The 23220-nt window shown below is 40.2% G+C and overlaps 1 protein-coding gene across 2 annotated transcripts; it reads left to right on the top strand.

Moving 5' to 3' along the window:
- The first annotated feature begins 1018 nt into the window (after positions 1-1018).
- PRMT9 (protein arginine methyltransferase 9) lies at positions 1019-22663 on the top strand. Of its 2 annotated transcripts, XM_074950966.1 has the most exons (14): positions 1023-1228; positions 2016-2195; positions 2756-2956; positions 3505-3653; positions 5541-5777; positions 6744-6911; positions 10011-10113; positions 13993-14099; positions 14516-14708; positions 17165-17348; positions 17750-18458; positions 20852-21005; positions 21513-21635; positions 21854-22662. In XM_074950966.1, exons 2-14 carry the CDS (start codon positions 2190-2192, stop codon positions 22067-22069), a joined length of 2550 nt encoding a protein of 849 aa, XP_074807067.1. In that variant the 5' UTR covers positions 1023-1228; positions 2016-2189; the 3' UTR covers positions 22070-22662. The 2 variants fall into 2 exon arrangements, with proteins under 2 accessions (XP_074807068.1, XP_074807067.1); XM_074950967.1 differs by lacking the exon at positions 6744-6911 and having other exon boundaries at positions 1019-1228; positions 21854-22663.
- Positions 22664-23220: the final 557 nt, after the last annotated feature.

The raw sequence follows: 23220 nt of genomic DNA, 5'->3' as shown, positions 1-23220 counted from the left end.
ACAAATTCCCCTAACAACACCTGTCCCTTTGTGGTGAGAGGGAGACTCTGACACACATCTAAATAGGGTGTGCCAGTGTCAGCCCCTCTTCCAGCTCCTCCAGAACCTTCTACTGAGGTTCTGGCTCAGGGGTGGGCAAACTACAGCCCTTCAGACATTTTAATCCAGCCCTTCAGCTCCCGCTGGGGAGCAGGGTCCGGGGCTTACCCTGCTCCAGCACTTCAGCTGCTTCTGGGAGCTGCATGGAGCCACAGCACACGAAGCAGCAGCATGTCCCCTCTCTGGCTCCTACACATAGGGGCAACCAGGGGGCTCTGCACACTGCCCCCGCCCCAACCGCGCAGCTCCCATTGGCCTGGAACTGCGGCCAATGAGAGCTGCAGGGGCGGCGCCTAGGGACATGGCAGAGCGTAGAGGGCAGGGCCTGGAGCAGCATGGAGCTGTGCAGGGCACCAGGATATTTGGTGCCCCAAACTTCCTGGTGCTCTACTCAGCTGTCTACTTTGCGTATGGGTAAGGACAGCCCTGCCCGTAGCCCCACAAGGTTGCGGGCCCCCCTCATCAATATCCTCCATCACACCAGGAGGAGGAAGCTGGACAGGGGTTTATCCAATCATGCCTCTGGGAGGGGTCCACTGACTCCCTAGGTGGTTTTGAGGAGCACTGGGCGCTACTGGGGACTCTCTAGTTGATGTCCCCCATGGGGATCCCTCATTTGCACCCTGTCACTTCACTCTGTCCCTCCTATTTGTCAATTTATTGTCCCCACGCCTGAAATCAATTGTAGCCTGTCCCTGCCTCCGGCTGTCTGACCCCGTGCGGTGATCAGCTCTGCTCCCCCCAGCACAGACTGCCCCCTTCACCCCCATAACAGCAGAGCGCACCCCGCCCCAAGGCAGGGCACGGATTCACCAGATGTTACTGAGCATGCTCAGTTCTCCCGCGCATGTTCAGGAACTTCCAGGCTGCCCATCGCGTTGAGTGGCGCAAAGTGACGTCACGCCGGCCGGGTGAGCGGCGGCGCGCGCAGCGGCTTCACTGGCTTCACTTCTGCGCGTGTGCGGCCTCCTGGGGGACCCGGCGTCGAACTCCGTGGTTGTAGCTGCGAGGCAGGGTCTCCGCCCGGCGCCAAAATGGCGGCCCCTGGTTGGCGTGTCCGTCGGCGGCTCCGGAGCTGTGTTGTGGGCCGAGCCGTAAGCAGCCAGGGCCTCCCGGAAGGATCGCTGAGGTGACCAGTTCTCGTATCCCGCTCCCCACCGCCGCCATGTGTTACACCTCGTCCCGTCTCCTGGATCGCTCTCAGCCATGTCCCCACCCATCCCCACTGCCCTGGGTTGCTTTTTCCCGGACAGGAGCTCGTCTCCCCTGTCGCAGGCACGGGTTCCTCAGATCGGGGTGCCTCTGCCCATTACCCCCCACCCTCCCCACACACACACTCATTCCCTCACAGTGCTTCTGCTCCCCCGTATACCCGCATTCCTTCACAGAGGGGGTACATTTGTCCCCCCTCATATGCTCATTTTGTCACAGAGAGGGTACATCTTTGTCTCTGTCTCGTATGCCCCGGCACCCAGGGCATTTTTAAAGAATAAATACAAAAATAAAAGGAAGTGGCCACTGTGCCCATTTAATGTAGGCGGTACAAGTAGTTGGAGGATCCCTGTAGCGTGGGTGCCAAGCAGACGTAAAATAGAACAAACAGGTACTAAGGCAAATTGTTTTCCCTCAGGGTTTGGCAGAAAGGAAATCCCACCAGCCAGATACATGTGAAAATGCTTCTGCACAAAGTGCGTGGATGTCAACATGTTGCTGTTGCAGCTTTTCCTGTGTCTGGCACTCATTTCCTCCAATAGGAACAATATTCCCCCCCAAAGAGCTGATCAACAGATGTTTATATTGGTATTGGTATATCCATCATCTGAACTTTTCTCTTACAGTTCTGTTTTCCCCTTAGTTAAGCCATCTCTTCAGATAACTGTATCATGTCATGTCTGTGTCATACTCATCTTACATAGGTAGATGGAATTACATAACTGAAGAATAGTTGATCAACTTCCATGTGGATTACTGTTATTTCTTTGTGGTGTAATACATCTTGAGAACATCTCTGCTGGGAACTTGCTTTCTGTATTATCTTTCAGTCCTGGGATATAGTCTGAAAATCCTGAAGGCAGGACCAGGACCTATATATGGAAGTAAGCATTTAAAATTACAGGGGACACTATTTCACAAAATGTGGTATAAGATTATACACAAATTCCTATGATATTTTAACATTTTATTGTTATGGAAAAAGTTGTCATAACTTGTTGCTCTTAGGTGTTAACTACAAAGTAGATTGTCCTCCTTAGTATCACTTTATGGAGACTATTTTCTCTGAGTATATATTATGCCAGCCGTATTACTGAAAAAGTTTAATTGTAAGTTTTGTGGGTAGTTAAGCATGAAATTCTGTGTGTATATATGAGTTTATAAAAACAAGTTGATCCTCCAGAGACATGCTAAAAGGTTTTCAAAAGTTTAGCAGAAAAAGTTGTGCAGTTTTAGGCCTTGTAAAGATTTTTACACGTTTAACAGTGGAACTACTCAGAATGTGTAAAGTAAAGCACATCTGCAACTCTTTGTAGGACCTGGGGGGCCTTCTTCACTGCATACTAGAATTTTAAAATATTTTACTGTTACTTTTATTTGCAAGTTACAATTACTCTAGGATAAGAATTTTTTTTCCTTTATTTTTGTTTATGGGAATGCACAGTTAATTTTCTTCAAAATGCCCAACTCTAACGCCAAATCTCATCGTGGCCACCCAGGTGGTCAGGAAGCTGGCAGACGTGAGCTGGTTTCCAGATCTTTACAGAGTGCTCAGCATTGTCTGGAAAATCAGGATTTTGGAACTGCATATGCCCACTATCTCCTGGTACTAAACCTAGCACCTGAGCTAAAAAATGATGTCAGGGTGAGTGCTTTTTGAATTATTTTAGACAGTCCAAACTCAATTATATTTTTTTCACTCTTAAGAACTTTCTAATGAACAGATGTTGCTTTTATTTTGTATGTAACTTATTTTGAAGAATGGACAGGAGAATTAAAGAGAAACATAGCAGTGTTATGGATGACCCCATAATTTGGTTAACGAGAGCTGTTTGTGCTTGAGGGATAGGATTTGATTCATTTAATCTTAAAAGCTGAGTGAATTTAGGATTTTGTAAAAATGAGGTTCTATTAGAACTGGCTTGCACTGCGCAAACTTTCTACATACAGCTCTGTAACATGTCACGCTGTGCGCTGATTAGTGGTAAGGGTAGCTGGACGACTAGGAAGAGACTACCTCACTGGAGAACCTAAGCGAGCACTCCCAGCATTATGTGCTGTTAAGGAAATAACTGTGCTCGTGTTCATTTCAAGACTAATTTCATACTACCTCCTCTGAAGTTTCTAGTGTCTTCAATTCACTGCTTTTGATATGCGTATTACTGATTTAGCAATGTTTGCGTCACTTTTCAGGAAACCTTCCAGTTTACCCTCTTCAAATGGGCTGAAGAGCTAGCTTCTCTTGCACGGATTCAAGATTTATTTAACTGCTATGAGCAGGCCCTGGAACTGTTTCCTAATGATGAAATAATATGTAATAGTATGGGGGAACATCTCTTCAGGTTGGTAGTAATCTATATTCAGTTTTTTTTTAGATGTACTATTTATTATTAGGTTTCAGAGGAGCAGCCGGGTTAGTCTGTATTCTCAAAAAGAAAAGGAGTACTTGTGGCACCTTAGAGACTAACAAATTTATTTGAGCATAAGCTTTCGTGAGCTACAGATGAAGTGAGCTGTAGCTCACAAAAGCTTATGCTCAAATAATTTTGTTAGTCTCTAAGGTGCCACAAGTACTCCTTTTCTATTTATTATTAATTAGTAATAAACATATAAGGATCTGATTCAGCTTTGCTGAATAGGGGTATCTTTGAGCATGGGCACAATGTTAAGTATGTAATACTGAATTTCAAATCTGTTAAATCAATATAAATATATGTGCAGTAGCCACTGCTTAAACATACTATTCAATCCTAAGAAATGCATTTGGTCTTTAAAAATAATAATAAAAAAATACTGCCTTTTAAATGTCATTTACCAGCTCACGCAGTAGTTATTTAATAAAAAATTAGACCAGAATGTTTGAAAGCCAGTGTGAAGGCTATAGTTTTGGGTAATTTAATTTTTGTAAGTGGTTATGTTCCACGTTTCTGTAGGTGTTATGAAGATCCTCTGCCTCTACTCTGTTCTGTTCCTCCTAAAGATCCCACATTACAACCAGTTCAGACAAAAGAGGGCTGGTTCAGAATATGAATACCCTGTAAATTCCCTCTTCTTGATTGGTTTGAGCCTTAGTCTTTGTTTAACAATATAAGGCATTTCCCTTCACTATGCAGTCCCTAAAAGGTGCTGCACATGCTGCCACCACAGTGCTTCAAGTTCCTGCCAGCGTGGTATGTTAGAATAGGACTTGGCCTTGAAACCTTAATTCCTAACTAGAAATCCAGATCACTGCTATTAGAGTGGTCCACTCTGCTTCTCTTTTTTCTAAATAAAGAGCAAAAAACCCCTTCTGACAATATTTTCCTTGCATTTTTTTTAAACTTTAAAAATGTTCAATTTTTAATTGTTCCCGGATTGAGAATTTCAGCCCAGAGCAATATTTTATGGTAATTATAATCTTCTTAAAATTGTGATCTAATGGAAACACTGGTAACTCAAGCTGTGACAATTTGATATGAGCTGTGATGTCATACATTACTCCTGAATTGGGTAAAATCTTACTTTGCTTTGATTTTTGGAGTTTTGACATGTCTCCATTCTGGCTTGCATTTCTGATTCACTGTTGCTGTTTTTATCGGGCAAATAATCCTTATAAGACGCCAATTGTTTTACTGCGGCAAAGTCATGGATGAAATAGAGGTAGAAGCAGAGTACAATAAATGATATATTTTATGTATTTTTGCATTTTAAATCACTGAGGGTAGTACCATAAATCTTACTTTGTAAAGATAACTTCATCCTTTTTGACACAGAACTACCATATCATTGGTTAAGGAACTTAAGTTTATATTCTTAAAATGTAAAAACAGAGACTTTGTGCAGTAGTGTTTCATAACTCAATTTTAGCCAAGTACATTGCTTGGTTTTCTAGTGAAAACATTATTTTATAAAGGAGCATATTTAGAGTAAAGGGATCTTTCTCTGAAACAGTCTTGTAAATGAAAAATTATTATTTTCAACCCTCTTAAATTATTTAGAGCTCACTTTTTTTATCGTTTGTCCAAGGTGTACCTCTCTCTCATATATAAAGACATAGCCCTCAAAGCAAAATAAAGTAGCTTTCAAATTGTGAGTATAAGAGTTATTAAAAACAACACTACTTAACAATTCAGTAATGAATGTCTAAAAATGTGATTCCCCCCCCCCCCCCCCCAATCTTCAGGTTTCAGATATCTGGCAACCAACTGCATACTTCCTGCTTATTATTTATTTGTCATTTTTACTATTAGAATGGGCTTTAGAGATGAAGCAGCTGGATATTTCCACAAAGCGCTGAAGCTAAACCCTGACTTTGCTGATGCAAAGGAGAATTTTTACCGTGTTGCAAACTGGCTGGTAGAACGTTGGCACTTTATCATGCTTAATGACACCAACAGGAATCTGATTTACCAGAAAGCAATTCAGAAGGTGGTCCGCTCTGGTTGCAGAACTGTTCTAGATATTGGAGCAGGAACAGGAATACTGAGGTTTGTCATAAAATGCATGTTTAATGTAAACTATATTAATATAAATAAAATATACTTGCTTTTTAGCAGTCATTGTCATGTACATTTAAATTATCTTCTGTAAAAAAAAACCATGAAAATTAATTTTCATATATTAAAACAAAGCTTAAGGAAGGAAAGACATAACTAGAGTTGTTATTGTGAAGTGAGTACCTAGAACTGCTTCACTAATGGTATGTCTGGTATCCACATGCTAATTTAATACATGTTCATTCAGTCACAATGTTGAATTGGAAAACATACCTTGTAGAGATAAACTAAACAGATTGGCTCCTGGAGTCTTAACAGAAAGATGGTTAAGGAGTGATTTGGTCACAGTACGTAAGTACCTATGTGAGGAAGAAAAAGTTGATAATGAGCTCTTCTATGTAACAGATAAAGGTTTAGTAAGATTCAATGGCTGGAAGCTGAAGCTAGACAAATTCAAACTGGATGTTAGGTGCAAATTTTTAACAGTGAGCATAATTAACCAATGAAACATCTTATCAAGGACTCTGGTGGATTCTCCATCACTCGCAATTTTTAAATCAAGACTGGATGTTTTTCCTAAAAGATGTGCTCTAGTTCAAACAGGAATTAGTTCAGGGAAGTCCTGTGGCCTTATACATGAGGTCAGACTAGATGATCACAGTGGTCCCTCTGGTTTTATAGTGTATGAATTACTGCCTTCATGTCATACATATTATCTTTGTAGTAGTTCTGGACAAACTATACTGCTGGTAATACAGTGTATACTGGGAAAATCTGATATCCACCCAAGTGCTATAGTTTGTATTAGTACTGATATCAGGTACTGGTATTAAGAATATGAAATAAATGTACATATACTTAAAAAAAAAATTCAGACTTTTCTTACCTAAAATAATTTCTAATTGAAATTTTGACAAGAATAAACTAATTCCTATGATGATTTCTGTTATTTTGCAGTATGTTTGCCAAGAAGGCTGGAGCACCTTGTGTCTATGCCTGTGAGTTGTCGAAGACCATGTATGAACTTGCTTGTGATGTGATAGCAGCAAATAATATGGAAGGAGAAATCAAACTTCTGCATATGAAGTCTCTTGATATAGAAATTCCAAAGCACATACCTGAAAGGTAGCTTAAAATAGCCTACTGTGATATCTTTTTAATTCAATTTTGTTTATGCAAGTGGAGAAAAACTGCGCAATGTAACATACTCACTAGAAAACAGAAACTAATTGTCTATTGAGATGGTATTTAAAAATTCTCACACAATTTGTCTGTTAGATTAATATTTCTCTGTCATAGAAGGCCGTATTTAACTATATCGCAAGTAATGTTTCACTGTTCATTAGAGTAAACTTCATTCATTCAAACCATTTACCTACCAGGTACATTTGAGACAGACAAACCTGAAAGGAGACAAAAAGAGGAAAAAAATAGAACAATAATACAGTCAGGTCAGTGTCTGGTTGTCAGTTAGGGGTTTTCCTCCTCCTGTTCTTGGACATTTTTTGGCAGTATCTTTTGTGTGTGTGCTGTCAGGACTGGTAAGTCTGGTTAGCTCTCTAGGTCCATTCATTTGCAACAATGTCAGACCATTATTTAATGACAGTAAGGTTCTTTACATCCTAAAGGTTACAGGAGAATAATTTTACATCATTATCTTTCAGATTAGTTCCACTGTAGACATCTACATACAGTAGGTGTTTCAAGTCCACAGTTCCAAGAAATTATTGTCCTAGAGATTTTACAAAAGCTTAACTACTTAGTCAAGGGGTAAAAAAAGCTAATTCTAGATCCTGCAAAGTGCTACATCCATTGACTCTTCACCTCTTTGGATCACTTTCTAATGGCTTGATCCTAAAAATAAGTTTAGGGGGATAAAGCAAAAGGAAAAGATGGAACCAAGTCCAGTATAAATATGGGATGAATATCTATGATTTCAAAAGGTTCAGTTGTCTACTAAGTTTAAAATCTATCACATACTTTTTTTAGGTGCAGTGAGAAGATAAATTACCATACCAGGTTAAACCAAAGACTTCAGAGTAATTTGCGTTTTAAAAATTTAGCTTTGTATCTTCAAAATGATTATTCAGTTGGTGTTTCTCAAAATAGATATAGTTCACTGCTAGAGTAATCTTAATGTGATTAATGGATTCCAAAGCCAGAAGGGACCACTGTGATCATCCAGTCTGACTTCCTGTATACCACAGCCCATAGAACTTCTCCAATATAATTCCTTTTGAACTAGAGAATATCTTTTAAAAAACCAACATACAATCTTGATTTAAAATTAGCAAGTGATTGAAAATCTACCACAACTCTTGGTAGGCTGTTCCAATTGTTAATTATCCTCACTGTTAAAAATTTAGGTCTTATTTCCGATTGGAATTTTGTCTAGCTTTAGATTCTAGCCATTGGATTGCCATTGGACACAAGTCATTGGTGGACTTGCATCCTAGAAGTTTGACATCTTTGTTTCTTTTGAGAGACTTTTATACTTAAGAACTTTCAAGTTTACCATGCTTAAATACAAATTTTTTTTTCACATGTTTAATAACTTTATAGCCATATTTTCTAATTACCAAATATGTTTACATGTGTAATTTGCTCCAGTACATCTTGTACTTAATTCTGCAATTAATTATAATGTCAAGTTTGGAAGATCTCGCTGATTTCTGTGGTAGGTCTGAGATGCCATAAACAAAGGATTTTAACTTCACTACTCAAAGGAAATCTGTTGTATTCAGGAGTGAGACAAGATTTAAGGGTATCCGCACATGAGGTGTACATTTCTTACTTGGTGGCCTCTAGGAGGTTGGTGGGGAATTGCCCTTGTGCAGATCCTCCACCCCGACGTTGGAGACGTTTAAGCAGCACGGAGGGCTGCTTTAGATACTGGGCTGAAGTAATTATCTGCAGGGCCATGTGACAACCGCTCCAAGTGGATTCTAGTTCTGACACATTTCTCCCACCCCCCATTCCTCTGCGAAGCACCTCACACTGGTTGCTGACAGCTGGCACAATGATTTCATCCTTAGCAAGTTTAGGTTCTCTGGTAGCTTTCAGAAAAGGACATCGGCATCTTTTTGTTCAGTTTATAAGATTTCTAATATTGGTAATTTCATCTTGTTTTTATTCACACTTAAATGTATTCATGTAGCATCAGTATGTTTTTAGCTTTATTTTCTGTTTTTGCCTTGAAAGGTGTATTTATTTATTTTCTCTACAATTGTCCTCTCATCTTTATTGCTAGTACGTCCTTTTGTACAGTGGTTATGGGTTAAATAATAGTGTCACTTTAACCAAATTATAATGTATTTAAAAAGCTTTGTTGATTAGGCTACTGAGTCTACTCAGGATCCCAGAAAGCACAATGTAACTGTTGCAGTTGGCAAACCACAGTTTGACTTAGCATTTTAGTTTTCAGCACATTTGGTTAAGAGTTGTTTTCAGATGGGATGCTTCTGGGGAGCTGTAAGTTTAAATAGCAGAAATCTATTAAAGGGTTGCTGGTGTAGACTCAGCACTATTTTACTGATGCTTATTCATCATTTCAGCCCTGCTGCTGTAGGTAGTATTGAGATTTAAGATTAATCCAAGATTAATATAGGTGCCTTAGTTTTTAGTCTCAAATTAAATTACTAATTTAAAGGTAATATGTGCCCACTAATCTCTTTCATGTCCTGCTTAGAAGTTGTATTTAAAGTATAACTATAAAATTGCACTGTTTGCATGCTTTAACTTAATACATAACAAACTGATGATAGAGCAAAAATTTTATGGAATCTCCTTCAAGTGCTAATCACTGTTGAATTTATTTTACATGTAAGCTTGTGTTCTGGGATATGGTCTGCCATATTTCAAGTCTGTTTGAAAGGTTCTGTTTATTTTTATGTTTGTCTTGGGTTCTTCCCATACCTAATGATTCCTAAGCATTGTCTGGAAAGTTTCATGGAAAATTGTTGCTCATTGTTTATAAACTTATCTATAGTTTGAATAACTTGTTATAACAACAACTTAAAATATGTCCCTCTGCTGGATGTGTTTTGCTTTTCACTTACATGAATTAATACTTTAGTAGCACAGCTTTTTATCAACATTTGCTGCCTCTAGATTCAGTTTACATTTGTATTTTATTTTAAAAGGTGTGACTTCTAGCAGAAATTTGTAATGCCCATTACCATCTCATAACTGTAACTACCTTTTCTTAAAAACAATTTTTCATAGGGTTTCCCTGGTTGTCACAGAAACGGTAGATGCAGGTTTGTTTGGAGAAGGGATTGTGGAGAGTTTGATACATGCTTGGGAGCATTTGCTTTTACAACCAAAGGTAGGTGATATATTCAGATACTTATAAATCAGAACCATATTGAAACATACATACATAACACATCCTTATTATGAATGTTCCACTCTTTCTAATGCTTAAACAATTGATGCTTTATTTTTAAATTTGAGTTACATTAGTGCTTGTGAAAGTGAGTTGACAGCCTTGTTGGCAGAAGTACTGTATCGTGCCTGTTATATGTGAGTAGACAAGCAGTGACAATGCGCCTTGCGAATGACACTGCCTTATCAATGTTTTTCAACACTAACCTGGCAGGAGCAGTGTAGGGAGGGTAATTCAGTCTTTATGGCTCTTCAGTCCTTGACCTCTGTGTCTATCAGTGATGCCGATTACGATGACTTTTGTGTTGTGGACACTTGTCTACTGCAAACCAGACTGAAATCTATTAATTTAATATTAAGACACAAAACGGCTGTCAGAAGGCCATGCAGTCAGTAGAGATCTAGGCTGGATTTGAAACAGCAGCCTAGAAAGAAAAGGCTTCTAGTCTCTAAGGTGCTACTGGTACTCCTTTTCTTTTTGCGAATACAGACTAACACGGCGGCTACTCTGAAACCTGTTCACTGTGACTGAAACCAAAATCACCTCGTATGCAATTAATAGAAACTAGTATGCATCTGCTTCTAACACTAGAGGGCATTCTGTTACCAATCTGTTAAATCTTCCATTTCACCCTTATTTTATATTTAATAATTCCTTGGTGATTAATTTGAAAAGCTGGAAGATGCCACTTCATCTTTTTTGGGGGGTGGGGGTGCGGGGGGGGGGGGGAGTTGCTAGATGCATCTTGCCTTTAAGACTATGTAAATGTAACTCCTCCCTCCCCCCCCCCAAAAAAAACAAAAAAACCTCTACTTATTATTATCTGTGTCTGACAAACTCCTGTTTAGGTCTCATGAAATAAAGGGATGCAGTTTGTGAAAAGTTACAGGATCTAGTTCCTTCTTTCACGTTTTCCTCCCAAACAAAAAGACGATTACCTTAAAATCACCATCTAGGTGAAGGGTTTTTTATCTGCTCTATTAGACTGAAATTGATGACCTCTAGTATTAAAAACAGGAATAGTTTGATCTATTCATTATGCATGTTTTTAGCTAACTTGTATTCCTTCAAGTTAGGATCAAATACAGGGTTTAAAATTACACAAGAAAATACAATGAACTGTCACACACAACTGGTGTGTAAATAATTGAAAGCTTATATGTAGCTCCTTGAGAGGGTAGTTTTAGATGTACTGAAACATAAGAACTATTTATGAGGTTACTTCTTTCGATTCACCCTCTTTCTGTCATGTCTGTGTTGTCATTTGGTGAGTTTATATTTATTGATCAGCAGCTTGTTTATGTTGAGACAGTGAAGAGAGAAAAAAGACAATAAAGAGAGCCAACCTATATCTAAAATACAAAGACTTGATTAGAACAAGATAAGTAAGTGAGGCCAAACTGCAAAAGTTAAGATGTTTGTACACCAAGGCAAGGAGCCTAGGTAACAAAATGGAGGAACTAGAGCTACTGGTGCAGGAAGTGAAACCAGATATTATAGGGATAACAGAAACATGGTGGAATAGTAGTCATGACTGGACTACAGGTATTGAAGGGTATGTGCTGTTTAGGAAAGACCAAAATAAAGGTAAAGGTGGTAGAGTAGCATTGTATATCAATGATGAGGTAGAATGTAAAGAAATAAGCGATGGAATGGATAAGACAGAGTCCATCTGGGCAAAAATTACACTGGGGAAGAAAACTATTAGAACCTCCCCTGGGATAGTGCTTGGGGTGTGCTATAGACCGCCGGGATCTAATTTGGATATGGATAGAGCCCTTTTTAATGTTTTTAATAAAGTAAATACTAATGGAAACTGTGTGATCATGGGAGACTTTAACTTCCCAGATACAGACTGGAGGACGAGTGCTAGTAATAATAATAGGGCTCAGATTTTCCTAGATGTGATAGCTGATGGATTCCTTCATCAAGCAGTTGCTGAACCGACTAGAGGGGATGCCATTTTAGATTTGGTTTTGGTGAGTAGTGAGGACCTCACAGAAGAAATGGTTGTAGGGGATAATCTTGGCTCAAGTGATCATGAGCTAATTCAGTTCAAACTGAACAGAAGGATTAACAAAAATCTGCAACTAGGGTTTTTGATTTCAAAAGGGCTGACTTTCAAAAATTAAGGAAATTAGTTAGGGAAGTGGATTGGACTGAAGAATTTATGGATCTAAAAGTAGAGGAGGCCTGGGATTATTTTAAAACAAAAGCTGCAGAAGCTATCGGAATCCTGCATCCCAAGAAAGGGGAAAAAATTCATAGGCAGGAGTTGTAGACCAAGCTGGATGAGCAAGCATCGCAGAGAGGTGATTAAGAAAAAGCAGAAAGCATACAGGAAGTGGAAGAAGGGAGGGATCAGCAAAAAAAGCTACCTTTATTGAGCTCAGAACATGTAGGGATAAAGTGAGACAGGCTAAAAGTCAAGTAGAGTTGGACCTTGCAAAGGGAATTAAAAGCAATAGTAAAAGGTTCTATAGCCATATAAATAAGAAATTTAGACTAGAAATTAGACGAAGGTTTCTAACCATCAGAGGAGTGAAGTTTTGGAATAGCCTTCCAAGGGAAGCAGTGGGGGCAAAAGACCTATCTGGCTTCAAGATTAAACTCGATAAGTTTATGGAGGAGATGGTGTGATGGGATAACATGGTTTTGGTAATTAAATATTCATGGTAAATAGGCCCAATGGCCTGTGATGGGATATTAGATGGGATGGGATCTGAGTTATCCAGGAAAGAATTTTCTATAGTATCTGTCTGGTGAATCTTGCCCATATGCTCAGGGTTTAGCTGATTGCCACATTTGGGGTCAGGAAGGAATTTTCCTCCAGGGCAGATTGGAAGAGGCCCTGGAGGTTTTTCGCCTTCCTCTGTAGCATGGGGCACGGGTCACTTGCTGGAGGATTCTCTGCATCTTGAAGTCTTTAAACCACGATTTGAGGACTTCAGTAGCTCAGACATAGGTGAGAGGTTTTTCGCAGGAGTGGTGGGTGAAATTCTGTGGCCTGCGTTGTGCAGGTCAGACTAGATGATCATAATGGTCCCTTCTGACCTAAATATCTATGAATCTAAGTATGGAAAAGAAATATTTGAGAAAAACTATGCAGTTGATGCAAGAGAAACAACCAATGCTGAAAGATAGGTGGTAAAAGTAAAGTATTTTTAAAATATATATTGAAGCTATCAAATTAATTACTGGGAAGTAGCAAGATAAACAGGGGATAGACTGATAAAATCACATTGGAGAGTATGACTTATTAGAAACTATCAGAATTCATATATAATACAGATTGGCATTATTGAGAAATAAGGAGTTATGGAAAAATATTACTTTACAGTTAAGCCTGGAACTGAAAATGAGATATTCTTCAGGCAGATACATTAGGAAAAAACAAAAAATACTACCTCCTAGTGAGTGACCCTTTAATATGCCATCAATTTGTTGTGATCAAAGTGTATGCAAAGAAAAGGTCACTGTGGATGCAACAATATCAAAGGAGCATTTGAAATGCTTTGGGAAATGAAAAAATTGGGAAAATAACTACAGCTTCTAGACTTTTCATCCTTCAGTATATATAGTATACAATTGGCTGTTTTTTCATGAAAAGAGGAATAATTTAATTCACTACATTTGCACAAAAAATTGAATTGACTGCAATTATAAAAAAAAAATTAAAAACGTCATTAGTCTTGAATATTTATTAAAGTTTTTGAGATAATAATGAATGACAGAGAAATAACAAACTTAAACTCAGCAGTACCAGTAGAAATAGGTCTTCATCTCATTGTGCCATCTTATTTATTTACGTTTTCACAGCCTAAAAATCAAGACATTGGCACAGAAGACTATGGTCAAGTTATTCCTGCAGGTGCTATTGTATTTGGGATGGCAGTGGAATGCAAAGAGATACGCAGACATCACAGGTATGTTTATACTTATGACAGGATTTGGAGCTCACATTTGACCGATTTAGGAAAAGAAATGTGATCAATTTAAACAAAAGGGAAATATTTTTTATTTTCCATTCACTTAATACAAATATTTGTATGTATTATTGTGTGTGTAGTTAAATGAGACCACCAACTTAAGCAGCTGTGCAAAGTATGAACAGAATTTCTGTATGGTTGAGTGACTGAGCTGGTACTGATTAACTTTTAGGTCTGTATTTAACTCCTGAAAGAGATGTATGTTTAATATTCCAGGAACAGCTACCAACAATGTCTGTTATCACACTACGCACGCAATATGTTCAGTGTTCAAGGGGAAGGACCGTGTATAAGCTTTGATTCGTCTAATTTAGGCTTGTTTGTGGTTTTCTTCCTCCCTGCTCTCCCCCCAGGGTGGGAGTACAAGAAGTTGCCTGTGTGCATTTGGCAGAAACAGTGGAGTTCTGTAGTCCAACACGTGCTTCTGTGAACTCAGAGGAAACTATTGAACCTTACACCACAGAAAAACTCAGTAGAGTTCCTGGGGGTTATATGCCACTGACAGAACCCTTTCAGGCCATGACAGTGGATTTCAACAATCTGGAGGTAATGATTTCTTCACTGTCTTACATCCTAAAAACAAACAAACAGAAAACCTGTAGAGCAGCTGATGCAGAGCCAAAAGTCTGGCTTGTCTCTAAGGGTATTTATTCATTTCCGTTAGGTTGGGTAATAGTTATCTGAGTTTGAGCACCCAGGTTAGCCTGTGCTGGGTGTGAATAGCCACTCTGCAAAGCCATACCTGAGTTAGTGTGCTCACTGAGGCTGCACTCACCCACATGCATCATTAGGACTTCTGGGGGTATATCTCATGGTTCCTTGTGCTGCAGGATTCTTTCCCAGTGAATTATAGAAGAACTTGTCAGTCCTTCTAGGAGGGAATTGTAGGAAAGGTGTTGGAGGACTGTCCGCACTCAAGTGATTTAGCTGCATTCTCACTGCAAAGTGAACAGGTTACCAGTCTGAGTGAAAGTGGCACCTGAGCTCTTGGCTGTAGCCCCAGTTAGGGCAGCTAGTCTGGGTTGAAAGCACCAGTAAACTTGGGTGAGGGGGTTTTGTGTGTGAACAAAAGTAGAGACAGGGATAATATCCAAGAAATATCCTGAGGTAACTCTGCAGTAAAGACTCCCTAAGTAAATTTATTAAATGTGGTGTTACATGTTTGTCCATATGCCCTTGACCTACTGGCTCATTTTTACCACTAGAATTGCAATATATAAGTGAGTTGTAACTGATCAGATTTCAAGTAAAATTATAGCAGTGTATTTGAATTGTTGAGGATGACACAGGAAAGAGTATTTTATATTTAAAGTCAAAATATTACCACTTAACAATGAGCTGCTAATAGATGGTTGCAGTGGAGAGTGGGATAAGTCACCATTCAAACAACTCATGATTTATTTCCCCTATGGAAACCATTTTGTACATCTATATTTTGACAATGTAAATAGGTTTATTTTTGTGTATGTGTAACGCCCACAGACCCTGGTCGTCAGCGGGCAGGATGGAATTGGGGACCTCTGGAGCTTAGTGCATGAGCCTCTCCCGCATGAGCTAAAAGCCAACTGGTTCTTAGCTAAGCTGTAGAGCAGACTCATTTTTTCTCTCTCTCTCTCTAAGTTGTCTCGGTGCCACTAGAGGGGGCAGAACACCACACCCAGAAGGTGTGTGGGTTACATATGCACCAAATAGAGCTGAGTACGTCTCTGAGCCAGTGATAGCCATGCAGACTGAAAGGGCGATACATTTTGATGCTGGTGCATGTGTGTGTTTCTGGCTTGTTGACCCATGGAGAGGAGTTTGCACCAAAGTGGTGAGCCAAAGCTGAAAATAAATTGTTATATAGATAAAATCATTCTTGGCTACTGATTGGTTGGGAATTGCTATGTTCTGTATCGATAACTTTCCCTGTTCACCTTAGCTGACATCTAAGGTCAACGAATGAAGTAAAGCAAAGCACTTGAATATATTACAGGGAACTATGCTGCAACAATCTCTAATGTCTTTTCCAGCTCTGGCTTCTCTGATAAACGATTAGTGTCTTGTCAAATGCTTAATCTTGTACATGTTGTTCTCAACTTGTGCCAATATATATGTTTTTAATCTTACAGAATACATTTGATAAGATCCTAGAAATAATGTGAAACGCTCTAAACATTTTATTACCTAGATCAGTGTTTCCCAAACTTGGGACGCTGCTTGTGCGGGGAAAGCCCCTGGTGGGCCTGGCCGGTTTGTTTACCTGCCGCATCCGCAGGTTCGGCCGATTGCGGCTCCCACTGGCCGCAGTTCGCTATGCCCGGCCAATGGGGGCTGCGGGAAGTGGCGCAGGCCGAGGGACGTACTGTCCGCCGCTTCCCGAAGCCCCCATTGGCCTGGAGCAACGAACCGCAGCCAGTGGGAGCCGCGATTGGCCGAACCTGCGGACGTGGCAGGTAAACAAACCGGCTGGGCCTGCCGGGGCTTTCCCTGAACAAGCGCGGAACAAGTTTGGGAAACACTGACCTAGATCTTCAAATAAAGCAGATTCCAGCCTTACTGTGTGAAGAGGTATAAATACAATACACAGTAGGTGAAAACAAATGTATTCATTTTTATTTGTTTGGAACAAGTGAATACTCATGACTGTGCAGCTTTTTGCCACCAGCAATCTGTTGGCAATGGAGTTACCTCTGCATACACTGGCAACTCACTCGTTTTTTCTCCTCTCATGCCCACTGTTGGTTCTCAAATAGTGTCATTCAAACATATTCCCTTTTTAAAAAAACAACAACATAAAACTGTTGACACACTAACAGTTGGGAGCAGGGGTTACATATCAAAGTACGAAATTCAGAAATTAAATTAACTGCTTCTGGGGTTAATTCTAAAAACAAGCTCTAAATTTATGTTCCCAACAGTAAAAAGGAGTCTGACATACATTCCATTCTCAACATTAGTCAGCCATCATTCTTGGGGAAGAGGTACTCAAGTTTTATTTCTCTTTTTACTATCATGGTCAGGAACTGAAAAGCCTGGCAACCAGGAAGCCTTGCAAGTTCAGCGTACCTGTCACTCAGGGAGGTATACTGGATGCTATTGTGGTCTGGTTTGTACTACAACTTGATGATGAGCACAGTCTATCTACAAGTCCCAGTGAGGAAACTTGCTGGGAACAAGCAGTCTACCCTGTGCAGGGCCTTCCTGGTATGTGGATTTTCCATGGCAATACTATTAACTTTTTTATATTTTGTTTATTTGATAGTAACTAGTCTTAAAAGGATGCTATCAATTTGCCTCAGAGATAGGGGAACATATTAGGGAAAGAGGACAATGCATCACTAACCATAGCAGCATATTTCTCTTCCTCAGTCTCCCTGAGTGTTCCTTGCAATCCTTACTTCATTATCAACTTCGTTAGCCTTTCCCCACCCATCACTGTCCCTCTTCTCTCCCTCTTATGCTATATCAGTAGTTTCCTCATAGTAGATGGAAAATGGCTCTAGTGTAGGTTTTGCTTCCTAAAACCACAGATTAGGCATTTGTGTGAACACTCCCCTATAATTTCTGAAAGTTACTAATGTACCTTTTTGTACTTTTTTGATAAGATTATTCTGTGAAACCTGGAGACACTGTGATGATGGAAGTATGCTGCCAAGATTGCTACTTGAGGATCCAGAAGATTTCTGTTTTAACTTCAGAGTATGGGATGGACATTGAAAGGGAGAACACACTGGCTTTGGGCAATGAGGCTGAACTATGTAGTGCTCTGGCTAGTCTTCAAACTACTAGCACACCGGATGGCATGGGGCAGGAGTGCATGCTGGAATCCACTGAAATTGCACTTCTGAACAATGTGCCATACCATGAATGCTTTAATGCTGCCATTGGCAAAGTGTTGTCATCCTTGATCCCAACGAGAGCATCTCTGTCAATGGATATTGATGGTCACGATAGAGAGATGAACTTCGAAAAGAGTCAAAACAAGAACTCCTCGTATACAACTCATGACCCTTTGTATGTATTAGATGTGTCCGAGGGCTTTTCGATTCTGCCAATAATTGCTGGCAAACTTGGACCAGTTAAAGCTTACAGTTCTGTTGAAAAAGAGCAGCATCAAATAGCCCTTAACATAATTTCAGAAGCCAACCATTTCCCTAAAGAAACATTAGAGTTTTGGCTCAGCCACTTAGAGGATGAGAATGTGGTGTTACAGAGACCCAAATCAGACAAACTGTGGAGTATTATAATTCTGGATGTCATAGAGACTTCAGGTTTAATCCAGCAGGAGGTGATGGAAAAGGCAGCAATATCCAGGTACTGTATGACATTTATAAATCTTCTGAAGGTGAGAGAGAACCTCCCTAGTAATTCCAAGTTTCAGCCAGTCTGACTGAAGCTTGGAATTATTTTGGTCAAAGACAATCGGTTAAATTATTTCATTTTTATAGAAATTTATCACTGTGATTTAAAAAAAAAAGGGGGGGGGGAATCTTATGCTTAGCATACCAGAAATCTAAACAACAATTGTCCTGATGCTGTTATCAGCAGCATGAAATTTTAAGAGATCTGAGTGATAGAACAAGGTCAGAATCTTGTACATTTCAAGCTGCTGTGGAACAGACTGAAATTCTTACGAGACAGATACATGTGAGCTAGAACAGAGACAGAGAGAAAAAGGGATAGTGAACAGACAAAAAGGTAACACAAAGCAAGAGAGAAATGAAGAAAATACAAGACAAAATAATAGAAAATAGCAAGAAGAGCAAAAACAAACAGTGGGAGGAATATTAGAGAAAGAGAGGATGAATTTTCAGTTTTAGAGGGCTTTTATTGGGGTGGTGTGGGGTGTGTGTGCATGTGTAACATTTTCATCTATTCATCCAGACTTTTAGTGAGGTCAGGATAATAATATCAAGGGGGCGTGATTTTGCTGTATCAGCCCTTTTGGGGAAGTTGGTTCTGATTGTGTCATATGTACATTCACATCAGTTGTCAGAGACTGTGAAGATGTGGCTAAGGGAGTAAGTCTCTCTCTTTTTGCCATTTGTTGTCCCTGCTAGTGCCTTTGTAAAGAGACCTCTGCTAGAAAACAAGGAGAGCACAAAGTCAATGCAGAATTAAATGCCTACTTGCTGCTGCTCTTGACAGCTCAGCAGTCTGTGTCAGGGAACTGAAGAAGCCTCTGAGTCTAGCACAAGAATACTGTTAACTTTGTTTCTTGTGTGTATTGAGAATGATTTTGTTAAATATTTAAAACACTGCTGGCATCCCACATGTGGGTGATATAATTAGCACTATCCTGGGCACATCATGGATTAACTGAATTCCTGCCATTTTCATTCTGCACAAGGGATTGACTCTCAAGCAGGATTTCCTGAACAGTGCCCTAGTGATCTCTTTCCCAGCTTCTGTTGCCATTTTTTCACAACCCTTCAGTATTGTCTCAGGAGTCACAGTGTTGTAAATAAACCAGACCTTGTATTTGAAGCCTTAATAGCCTATAACACCATCTTACTGAAATAACTACATTCTACATAAGAATGGCCATGCCAGGTAAGAACAGTGATCCATCTAATTTAGTATCCTGACTTCGACAGTGGCTGGTGCCAGATGCTTCAGAGAGAATGAATAGAACAGAGCAATTATCATGTGATCTGGTCATCCAATCCCAGCTTCTGGCAGGGTACTGGCCTGGAAGGGTAGGGCTTGCACTGACATAGAATGGCCTGTCTCCAGTGCTCTTCCACCTGACCTGTCACTGTTCTTCACTGGGTATTTAATATTTTGAGTTCCCCGAGTCAAAGACAAAACGTCAACCAGCCTTCAAAGAAAATGAATCCTGGTATAGTACAGTGTGGAATTTGATAAGGTATTTTAGATTAGGAGCGATCTGAAAAGCTGTTAGGCCCCAATTTGGAGAAGCATTTGAACACTTCTGACTTCATTGGAACTTAAGTACCCATTCTGAATCAAGACCTTAATGCAGTCAGTTTATTTCAGGGATGAGCAAACTATGGCCCGCGGGCCGTTTTAAGCCGGCCCGCGAGCTCTTGCTGGGGTGCCAGGTCAGGGGCTGCACCACGCGTCTCAGGCTCGCTCTGGCACTCAAGCCGGGGCACCGGGTCGGGGACTGCACCATGCGTCTTGGCCCTGCTCTGGCTCTGCAGCCAGGGTGCCGGGTCAGGGGCCGCACCATGCGGCTCCTGGAAGCCGTGGCATGGCCCCGCTCCGAGGGTCACGGGCCACTCCGTGCCTAGGAGCCGGAGAAGGGACAAGCCACTGCTTCCGGGAGTTGCTTGAGGTAAGCGCTGTGCGGAGGCTGTACCCCTGAGCCTCTCCCCACACACCAACCCTGATCCCTCTCCTGCTCTCCAAACCCCTTGATCCCAGCACGGAGCACCCTCCTGTACCCCAAACCTCTCATCCGCAGCCCCACCCCAGCTCCCACACCCCCAGCCCTGATTCCCCTCCGAACCCCTCAGTCCCAGCCCAGAGACCCTCCTACACCCTAAATGCCTCATCCCCAGCCCCACCCCCACCCAGAGCTCCTGCACCCCAAGCCCAATTTTGTGAGCATTCATGGCCCACCATACAATTTCTATTCCTCAATGTGGCCCTCAGGCCAAAAAGTTTGCCCACCCCTGATTTAGTTTCTTACTAGCAGGAGAACACATTTTGGCAATAAACATCTCTATCTCTCTTTATAGGTGTTTGCTTCACTCTGGAGGAAAGATATTCCCACAATATGTGGTGATGTATGGGATGCTCGTAGAATCGCAATCTTTAGTACTTGAAAGTGCAGTTCAAGGGACTGAACCCACACTTGGGTTTAATATAGCACCTTTTATCAACCAGTTCAAGGTAGGAAGTTAGCGACATGCTTCAATATCAAGCATAGCTCTCAAAACCCATAAATGCCCAACTGAGGGCCATAACCTCAATATAAGGAATTTAAGAAAAAGCAGTGCTGGAAGTATTAATGATGTTGGATTAATTTTTTCAATATATTTTATAACTTAAATTCTGTGCATAGATACTGATGTAAATTTACTATAATAGAAGTCAAGACACATGCTTCAGGTAGGACAGAAGTGATTTGTGATCTGATATGGAGAGCAGTAAACGCGGCTGCTACTCTGAAACCAGTAAAAGTTATGACTTCCAACACTTCAGTGTTCAAAAAAACAGCTTTGGTAGGAGACTGTTTTCTTATGCAACTTGTGTCACAAGGGCCAGATTTTAAAAAGGATTAGAAGCGATAGTTATTTTAACAGTTCAGTTCCTTTAGGAAGCAATGCAGTAATTCACAAATTGAAAGTTGCTGTTGTATAATTGTTAAGCCTGAAAGCCTGGTATATTCCTCCTTAGGTGCCTGTTCGTGTATTTTTGGATCTTGCCACATTACCATGTGTGCCCTTAAGCAAGCCAGCAGAGCTGCTAAGACTAGATCTCATGAATCCCTATTTGAACAGCTCCAATAGAGAAATAAAGGTAAGTTGAATGGGCACAATTTTTTTTCAATTCCTCATTACCATGGTTGAAAAATTCAGTACAAAAGCTATTTCAATGCAAGCCAATTTGAAGTAGATTTGAACAGGTTTGAACCACTGTATTTGATTTTCTTGGTGATCTAGCCACTGCTATAATACAAATAAAATCAGTGAAAAATTAGAGTTCTACTTCCTTACAGAACCTCTCTTCATTTTTAGGTGCAAGTTTGTAAGTCTGGCCAAGTCACTGCCATTCCATTTTGGTATCATATACATCTAGATGAAGATATTTATTTGGATACGTCAAGTGATTCCTCCCACTGGAAACAAGCTGCAGTTGTTCTTGACAAACCGATCCAAGTTCAGCTTGGAAATGAACTTGTGCTCAACATTCAGCACTATAAAAGCAATGTCAGCATCACAGTAAAGCAGTGAAGAGTAGTCACTTCGAAACGGATTGATATGTTCAAATCAAAGAAAATTATCTATGCACGTTAGCAGAATGGCTCAGCATTTAAGGTGTTTAATAGAAGAGCATAAAATCTAGGTTTTATGTTTTGGCCCAAGAGGGTTTTTTTAAATTGATTTAATATAAAAAAGAGGACCTACTGATGAACTACAAGTCATTATGCAAGGACATTTTGAACTGTTATAGTGAAGTCATGTCTTCCTCAGCAGCAGGAAGCTTCATTGTTAACTGAATTGATTATTTCTCCAATTTTCCTTTGTACAAGCTGCAGAGGAAGCTGTAATTTTTGTTGCAGAGATGCTCACAATTTTTTGTTTTTGTGTAAGGTGCTCAGATACCTTAGCAGTAAGCACTGTATAAATATCTACATACATAGAATGCAATATTGTGACACAATTAGATCCTCCCCTCAATCCCACACCTTGTTTGTGGCAACTATTTTAAGTTGTATGAAGCTGTATTAAGGAGGCAGTTTTAAAATAAACTCGTGAATGCCCTACATGGTTATGTTCCCTCCTCTTAAACTCTCCCCCCACACACACCCCCGGTTGTAGATCTTACTATGTATACATTTATTTCTCACTGCCTCCAGGCCCCCTGGGTTTTGTCCTCCTGAGTCTGCACTACCCCTACAATTGCAGCAGCACAAGTTTATTCACAGTTGAACTTACTCTTAAGAAACACTTGTCAAAGTCATGAAGCTGTTGTGCAGGGTAGAAGGATAGTCATGTGGTTAAGAAACCAAGACTCAAAAAGTTTAGATGAACCAGGAACTGTACTATTGTGAACTTTGAGTCACTTATTCTGCCTCACTTTACCCATCTGGAAAATGGGGATACTAGTTCCCTACCTACCAAGTTCATCAAGATTGTTAAATGTTTGATATACTCAGATTCTGTGGTGGTGGGTGCACTTGTATGAAGTTATTTTGCTGCTTAGAAAAGAGTTTTACAAACTCTTAAGTCCTGCACTGGAATGCACCGCTTGACAAATGCTTCACTACTGTGTAAGAGGCGCATGCACTAGCTACAGTTTGAGAAATGTTAACTTTGTTACATGGCAAAGATTAAGAAGTTGAGGTACAATTGAAGGGAATTAGAAAATTTCAAAAACAAAG

The sequence above is a fragment of the Natator depressus genome, chromosome 4 (genome assembly GCF_965152275.1).
Source record: "Natator depressus isolate rNatDep1 chromosome 4, rNatDep2.hap1, whole genome shotgun sequence".
Lineage (NCBI taxonomy): Eukaryota > Metazoa > Chordata > Testudines > Cheloniidae > Natator > Natator depressus.
This window is presented reverse-complemented; position numbering and strand designations above follow the sequence as displayed.